At 42.6% G+C, this 9,041-nt stretch overlaps 1 protein-coding gene across 1 annotated transcript; it reads left to right on the top strand.

Moving 5' to 3' along the window:
- Positions 1–871: 871 nt before the first annotated feature.
- LOC121879620 (PR domain zinc finger protein 8-like) lies at positions 872–7,602 on the top strand. The gene is made up of 2 exons (XM_042386287.1): positions 872–1,053; positions 3,685–7,602. The coding sequence occupies exon 2, from the start codon at positions 3,690–3,692 to the stop codon at positions 4,677–4,679; it is 990 nt and encodes a 329-aa protein (XP_042242221.1). The 5' UTR covers positions 872–1,053; positions 3,685–3,689; the 3' UTR covers positions 4,680–7,602.
- The last annotated feature ends 1,439 nt before the right edge of the window (positions 7,603–9,041 follow it).

Here is a 9,041-nt window from a genome sequence, read left to right as displayed (position 1 = left end):
CTCTCTCATAACACCCTGTACAGAATAAACCTTGATGTGTGTGTGTGTGTGTGTGTGTGTTATATACCTGCATTATCTTTATACCTGGGGAACTAATAATGTATGACGATTTTAATGAAAAGTATCTATCTATCTATGATATTAACATTGTGTAATGATGAAATATACCAGAAAAAATGGGGGCCACTTTTTCTTAAATCTGGGTCACTCTATGATAAATATGGGCCGTTACTTTGTCTTAACTCTGTGCTACGTTGTCTCAAATCTGGGCCACTTTGTTTATAAAGGTGCCCCATCCTCTATATGGTGCCTGGGCATGTTTACAGTGGGACTTTTTGTCATTGCTTACAATGGTACACAGTGGTGTCTGATGGTGTTTAGTTTCAACACTACCCGATCTACATTGGTACCTGAGGCACTATACAGTGTCTAATGCTGCTACAGTGTTACCTTGGGGCTATACGATGCCTACTAGTGTCACAACTAAGTTGAAACCTGTTTACATTGGTACCTCGAGAACTCTCGTGTCAAATTACGCCACCGCATGTTTACAGTGACACCTCGGGCACTGTGGGGGTGTCTCTTGGTGTCAAGCTACCATGAGAAGACACAAGGTAAACACAAGTCAAGGAAGCGTCTTCATTGGTTGACTGCTCGTCCGGTCGCCTGCCCTCACACAATAGGTCAGAACCCACTCAAATGACGGACACAATAGGTTCTGACACCTGCAGCCCAAGGCAGCCAATCACAGCCGCCTTTATCACCACTCTCGGCCAATCATTAACATAATCAATCAATAGGCTCCGCCCCTTCAGCGCTGTTCGGGTATATAAGGCCCCGGGCCACAGAAAACGGGTTCAGTTGACTCTTGTCCGCGTTGCTGGTCGCGGTTGACTGAGTGTCGGATCCCAAGTGTGTAGTGACTGAAGCAGTGAGTGGTGGACCTCATCTTGGACTACACTTATAAATAGTACTACTACTTATAACTGGACGCTACGACTACCACAATCTCTACCATCTGCTTTTAAACGACCCACAGTGTTATATTAAAAGGTAGTAATATACATAGTGTTTCGTATATATTAATATCTAATGTTTTACCAGAAGTTAGAGTAAGTGTACCTTCTATGTACTGTATGCTTAGATCATTACTTGTAAATTTTTCTCAAGTATAAATAAAATAAACCCAAGGTAGCTTTTTATGTATATGAATCTTATGCATAATCACAGAGGTATAATGGTCATTCATACACGTAAGACAATCATATTAACTTAACATTACCATCTAAGAATAACTCCCATTTTACACAACGATAATGTTAATAATCGAACAAAATGCTGTCAACTCTCTAACATAAAATAAGATGATGTGATCAGAATATATAATTATTATCTTTATTATTGTTACTGTTTTTGTAAGCAGTAACAACAGTTGCGAGAGTAATTTTTAGGTAGTAGTAGTAGTAGTAGTAGTAGTATCATAGTAATACTAACAATAATAATTTCATGGCCATTATTATCATGTACTGGTGATGTATATGTTGGGAGGGCGAAAGAGTGTGGTGGAAGGACAAGCAGGTGTGTTGGAGAGGGGTTAGGTGTGTGTTGGAGAGGGGTTAGGTGTGTTTTGGAGAGGGGTTAGGTGTGTGTTGGAGAGGAATTAGTTGTGTGTTGGAGAGGGGTAAGGTGTGTGTTGGAGAGGTGGGGGGATGGAGTGTACTGTATGGTGGATGGAGAGGGGGGTAGGGAGTGTGTTAAAGAGGGGAGTGGGGGCTAGAGTGTGTGAATATGGGGGGTGGGGGGATCGAACTAGGGTGTCTGACAGGTGGTTGGTTGATTGTGTTAACACCAAGCACTGTTTACCTCTCTGGTGGACACAGCGTGGTGGGGGATAACGGGGTAGAGAGCCTCCGCGTGGAGAGGAAGGATGATGAGAGGAGAGATGGGAAGGAAGAGAGGGAAGGTAAAGAGATGGGAAGGAAGAGAGGGAATTACAGGGATATAAGAAGAAGGGAGGAAGAGGGAAGAGAAAAGAGGAGGGAGAGACAATAAGGGAAAGGGGAGTAAGAAGGAGGCAAAAAAAGAGAAGGGAGAGACAAGAGAGTCAGAAGGAAGACAGAGGGGAAGGAGGAATAAAAAAAGGGGGGAAAAGGAGAGAGGAATAAAGGCGGAATCGGAAGGAAAATTTGACGAATGAAGGGAGAACCAGATTTAGTGAGAAAGGAGGGATGGGAGAAGAGGAAAGCGAGGAGGAAGGGGGAGGGGGCGGAATGATGGAAAAGGGAGGGGATAGAGAAAGAGAAAAGAAGAGAGGAGAGGGAAGGAGAGGAGAAGCGAAAGGAGAAAATGGAAGAGAAAATATAAATGAAGAGGAGGAAGGAAAGCAGGGGAAGAGAAGAAGAAAGAACAGAGAGGAAGGAAGAGAAGCGATTTGAAGACATAGTAGAGAAAGAGAGAGAGGGGGTGGGAGAAGATACGGAGAAGAGAAGAAAGGAGAAAGAAAGGAAACTGGAAGAGAAAGCGGAGAAAGAGACAGACACACACATAAGTAAATCCACCAAATGAATTACTTATATCTACTTATCAATGTCTTCTTTTTTATTCATTATTATTTATCTATTTGTTTGGTTGCTGTTGTTCTTTTGTTATCTATTTATTTTTCTTGTTTGTGATTGTTTTTATTTATTTCATTTATTTGTTTATTTTTCATTCATTTATATATTCCAACTTATTTATTAATTTATTTCGTATTTGTTATTTACGTGTTTAATATTTTTGTTTGTTTTATCACTTATTTAGTTGTCTTATTTTTCTTTTAGATTCATTCATTATTTCTATTATTCATTTACCTAGTGTTATTTTATTTTATCTAGTTATTCATATTCTTATTTATTCATTTTGTTCATCTATTTCTTCAATTATTCATCTTAATCCCTAATTATACACTAATATTGGTTATTTATCAATTTATTCCTGTATTGTATATTATTTATCTGTTCGTACAGTATGGGAAAATAGGGATAATGGTAATAACTAATAGATGGGTGTTGCGTTGTGTTTAAAGAGGCATAATAATAATAATAATAATAATAATAATAATAATAATAATAATAATAGAATTACATCCACAAATTACAAATAAATAATAAGAACGTCCGTAGTAGTACATACAGTATTATAATGTTAGTTAATTGAGATGGCATGTATGTTCATCTGATTGTGATAGGTACTGTAGGTGTCGTCGAGGATACTGTATGGCTGTAGTCGAGTGTGTGAGGGTGTTAGTGGAGTGTAGTTTGTATACAGTATGTGTGTTACTGTGCTGTATAAATGTTCAGATTTGTGTAGCGTTAACAGTGTACACATATACAGTATATCAGTGTCATTGCAGGTGCGTTTGTGTATTTGTTGCTGGGTGTGTATTACTGTGTTGTATTGTGGTGTGGTAGTGGGAAGTGTATGGGAGTGTTAGTGATTGTAGTTTTTCTTTGCAAAAATGTGTTTATGGATGTCATTGTTGTATGTCTTGTAGGGGAGTTTAAGAGTGTTGCTGTGTTGTGTCACTGTAGGTGTGTGTTGCAGGGCATTATTGAGTTTAATTTGTTGTTCTTGGAGTGTATAAAGATGTTAATAAGTGTAGTGTGAGGAAGTGTAAGTGTTGCTAACATTGTCTCGTGGTTGCAGGCGTCATGATCATGGAGGCGGTGCGGGGGGTGAGCGCAGCCTCCAGTCCTCACACCTCACCCACTAAGCGCACATTCGACGTTGCCTTCCTCACGGGTGCCCGAGACCACGCCCTTGACACTGAGATCGCCACGCCTGTCGCCAAGGTGAGCCGTGTGAGCGGGCTCAAGGTGTCACCACCCACGGTCACTACATCATCACCGGCACCGTCGTCGTCCCCGCACCGCGATGACGTGACCCCCGGCAGCGCCTTCACTAAGGTCACCAGGTCACAGGGGTCATCACCTCCTCAATTCACCTCAACAGCGGTGTCATCCACCCTGGACGCCCTCAGCTCTGCTTGGCCTCCCGTCTCAGCGTCCTTCAACGCCATGAGTTCCCTCCTGAGTAGTGGCAAGTCCCTGGCACCACTCCTGGCTGCCCCGGGGCTACTGAACCCCGGCCTAGCGCCCTTCCTGCATCACCCCACCCCAGACCGCCTCAACAACAACCTGGTGGAGGAGTACCTCAAGTCGCAGCATCAGCTTATGGACTCGAAACCCGGCGGTGGCGATATGTCGGCCAGCGAGGCTCTGTCCCGCCTGCGGTCCTCCATGTACCCGACAGACCCCTACAAGCTGCCCTTCTCCTCCCTCGCCTACCCCCTCTCTGGGCCATCCCCAGCCGATGCCTCCAAGCTCAGCGCTGCCGCTGCCGCCGCCGCTTCGCCTTTCCTGTCGCAGCCGTCCGTGTCCGCTCTGATGCCGCCCTCGCTGGCCACGCTGGGCCAGGCCGCACAGAACGTGTGTGCTAAATGCAATATCTCGTTCCGCATGACCTCCGACCTGGTGTACCACATGCGTTCCCAGCACAAGCGGGAGGCCGACCCATACAAGAAGCGTCGCAATGAGAGGTTGAAGTGCAACATCTGCAACGAGAGCTTCCGTGAGCGTCACCACCTCACCCGGCACATGAGCGCCCACCAAGACCGTGACGAAGACAGTGAGACCAAGTGAACGCCCGCCGCCCATGCCAGTACTGTTAGCCACCACCACGCCCCCCTGTACGCCCACACGGCGAGCCGCTATGCCCAGCTACATGCCCATGCAGTCTACTACCACGCTCATCTACGACACGCCCAGGCAGTGAGCCATCAAGCCCGCCTTCATGCCCAGGCATTGAGCCAGCACGTGCATGCAGTAAATCAACACGCCCGTGCAGCGACTCACCCACGCCCCTCCCCGTTCATATAGTGATCCAACAAAGCCTATCTACACACCCGTATAAAATCAGCCGCCAACCACCTATAAATTCGACCATCCACGCCCGCTACCCATAAAGTAGGCCGCCCACGCCCGTCACCATCCATAAAGTAGGTCGCCCACGCCCTATATCAGAGAGTGAGCCGTTCCACGCCCACCGCCGCCCATAACGGGGATGGAGAGGCGGTCAGTGCGTCTACTCCCCCCTTGATCCTCTCTAGACAAATGAGGACACATCAGCCAGTCTCTCTCTCTCTCTCTCTCTCTCTCTCTCTCTCTCTCTCTCTCTCTCTCTCTCTCTCTCTCTCTCTCTCTCTCTCCCCACTGCGCTGAAAAAAGTTGATACAGGGAAGTCTGAAGAAAACCCCTTAAAAAGTCTACCAAAAAAGTAGAAACCAAGTCACATATGTTAAAACTTCGTAGAAAACACGGGAAATTGAACGAGACATTTAGAAACCTTTGAGAACTCGGCGTTTTCTTCCGGGACATAAACAACGTCACCGGCCCCTGCTTGATACTGAGCGGTGATTGGCTGATAGAGGATGGGGTTCATACAAGAGTGGTGATTGGTTGATAGCGGATGGGGTTGATATACGAGCAGCGATTGGTTGATAGAGAACGGGGGTTGATATATCAGCGGTGATTGACTGATAGAAAACGGGGATTGATACGAGAGTGGTAATTGGTTGATAGAGGGCGGCAATTCATGCAAGAGTGGTGATTGGCCTACGGAGCGCTGCAGCTTGGTACAAGAGCGATGAATGGGTCAAAAATAACGGTGGTTATACAAGAGAGATAATTGGCTAATTAATTATAGCTATCGATTGATAAAAAAGCTATGGTTTGTTAAGAAAAATCGGCGAATAGCCAAAAAGAATGGGGCGACTGACAAAGAAAAAGTCAACGATTGGCTAACTGAAGGGCGATGATTGGGCAATAAAAAACCTCAAATGGTTATGTACTCATATTTAAAGTCAGTGATTGGCTGACACTAGATGGTGACGAACGACGACAAGGGCGGTGATTGGCTGATACTGGATGGTGACTAACGACAACAAGGGCGGTGATTGGATGACACCGGATGGTGACTAACGACGACAAGGGCGGTGATTGACTGACACTGGATGGTGACTAACGACGACAAGGGCGGTGATTGGCCGACACTTAGTGACGACTAGCGACGACAAGGGCGGTGATTGGCTGACTCGAGCCCTAGATTGGTCGAAACAAAGACAGTGATTTACTTGAACCGAATCAGTGGTCAGGTGACACACATGGTACAGTACTGTAATGAGTGTATTGTGCTAATCCCTTCTCGGAGTGCACATTGAGTGAGTACAGTGATTTTGTACATTGGGAATGCACATTAGTCATGTGCTTTCCTTTAGTGTGTTCCATGGCAAGACAGTACAATGTAACGTTCTGTAATGAGTGTTACTGAGCTAAATACTTGCTGAAGCGAACATATACAATAGCTTAAACCCGTACCAAGAGGTTACAGTACAATGTAATAGACATGCACTTCGCTATAGAGTATCAAGAATAAACAGTACAATGTAATGTGTGTTTGTCGATCTGGCGTGTACTAAGCGTGTACAGTACAATGCCATGCATATGTACTTCGTTACACAATGCTGCAAGGTAACGCTGTACAATTAATGTACTTCAGTGTAATGTACTTAAATTTCACCTAACTTTGTTGCCAGTGTAATACTTCTTGTACATTGGTGCGACGTGTACTTAGAATGTACACCAGTTTGAATTTTACCAAAGACGCACAGTAAATGTGATGTGTGTGTGTGTGTGTGTGTGTGTGTGTGTACATTGGCCTGAGGTGAACCAAAGATGTACAGTACAATGTAATATGTGTGAACATTGATCTAACGTGTCATACAGACGTACGGTGCAATGTAAATGTTGTGTGTACTTCGAATTCATGTGCACGAAGGATGTGCAGTACATTGTAATGGTTTGTGTACACTGTTGGACGTGTACGAAGGTCACACAATATAGTGTAATGTATGTACATTGGCCTGGCGCGTACCAAAGATTGTATAGTAATGGTTTGTGTACATTTGCTCTAGCAAGCTTTGCACATTGTTTTGTTTGTAAGCAGAATACTTTATCTCATCTTCTTTGTTTGTCATATGATGAGTGAGTCACGCTACTTAATTATTCCATCATTCAGAATTTTATTTCACTGTATATAAATATATAAATATTAAATGTAACTGGCTTTAAAACCTCTATTTACATTTCCGAGATATCTTTAAATACACATGTCTGATCTGAAAACCTTAACAAAACCAAATGTACATAATTTTGAAGTTGTATCTGGACGCTAGTCACAAGTCGGGCATTACTTCGGTGCAATAATTGACTGTAAATAAAGACAAGTTATGTACTTTTAAATTCTATGTAGTAGTAGTAGTGGCAGGTTGATTGATGTGCTGCAATGACGTTATTGATGGTGGTGACGTCGGGGCATTACGTCATCGGTGGTCTTGATGCCATTGAAGACGTCACCGGTAGCCGTATCGTCATCGATTTTAATGACGCCACCACCGATCGTGATTGTCATCGATGATTGTGACGTCACCCCAAATTGTCATGACGTCACGAGGCCAGCTCTCACTGTCCCCCCACCAGGGTTTAATAAAGTTTGTCTTTGGAGTAACTTAGCGTTTAAATGACCCAACTTTATGTAATCTACTCACACCCACCCAGTGATGATGATGTTTGTGACAATGATAACAACATTAACGATAATGATGATGATAATAATAATGAAAGTATTAATGATGTTAATAATAATATCAATAATAATAACAATAATCATAATAACAATAATATTAGTAATAACAACAATAATAATAATAACAGCATACATAATAATATAGCTATCAATAATATATTATAACTGATAATATAATGAAAAAATAAATAAAAAGACTAACATTTTCATTGTTCATAATAAGTTTGCTCTATTAGTCCAGACCAGGAGTGTTAGACCCTTTTTGCTCTCATAAGAACCTACTCTACAGATTCTCAAAGACCCAGATGACGAATTTTCCTCCTAAATAGTTGTAATAATTTACCTAACTGGATGACTTACGTTGAACCTCGAGGATCTAAAATGGCATCCAAATTACATTAAGACTCTGATGTCTTCTCAATACCACCTAGGAGACAAAACTCACGTAAACCAAACCTTTGTGAACCAGAACATAAGAGTTTACAAAATTTGAACACATTTAGGGTCACAAAAAAACTCAGGTACAGTAATTACCACACAGCTACAGTATCATACTAGTGGTGTTGTAACCTGGACAAGACAGAGACTTTCAAAGACGTACTAAGTCCAGGTTATAAAGGAGAGAACCTGTTATATGATTATCTCGAACAGGAAGTCATTATAGAGCTATGTATAAGGGGTTCGTGAAGGGAGTGAGTCTTGTTGTAAATAATACAGAAATAAGATCTAAAACCAGATGAAGCTAACATCACTCTTACACAGTGATGGCTTCAGTCTCCTTCTTGATTACGTTGAGTAAATGATGAAACAGAATAGATAATAAATGGAATAAATAAAAAATGAATATGATGCCGTTATGTCTTCATCTTCCTTCCTCTAAAAAACAGACAAAATGGACTTCAGGAGTAAACAGTATCAAGTGTCAACAGGAAACAACATGGTGGCATAAATGAAGCCATGTTATTCTATGACGTCATATATTATTCACAATACGGAGGTTAAACTTGTCGCCATTTAAGACAACTTTGTAAATGTCTCTAAGTTACGTTTTATCTCTTCCGGACCAACATGATGCAGGTCAGATGGGTGCAACCGGTACTTCACTCTTTGTATGCTATGTCATTAGTGCATTTCTATTGACCAATCGCGAAGCATTACGTCATGAACATGTTTCCTTCTAACCAATCGCAGAGCTTTTCATCAGCATCATCACCACCATTCACCTGATTAATCATAAAGCATTTTGTAGTGAAATTTTCTCTCCACAAATCATAATGCATTTCTTCATTAAAATGTCTCCTTGTGATTAATAATAAGATCTTTCATAATGAAAACATCTCCTGACCACTCACAAGGCGTTT

The sequence above is a fragment of the Homarus americanus genome, unplaced genomic scaffold (genome assembly GCF_018991925.1).
Source record: "Homarus americanus isolate GMGI-L3 unplaced genomic scaffold, GMGI_Hamer_2.0 scaffold10624, whole genome shotgun sequence".
NCBI classification, from domain to species: Eukaryota; Metazoa; Arthropoda; class Malacostraca; order Decapoda; family Nephropidae; genus Homarus; species Homarus americanus.
This window is presented reverse-complemented; position numbering and strand designations above follow the sequence as displayed.

Bases quoted from the DNA above. Each gene is read 5' to 3' on its own strand.
- LOC121879620 (XM_042386287.1), top strand. From the start codon at position 3,690: ATGATCATGGAGGCGGTGCGGGGGGTGAGCGCAGCCTCCAGTCCTCAC.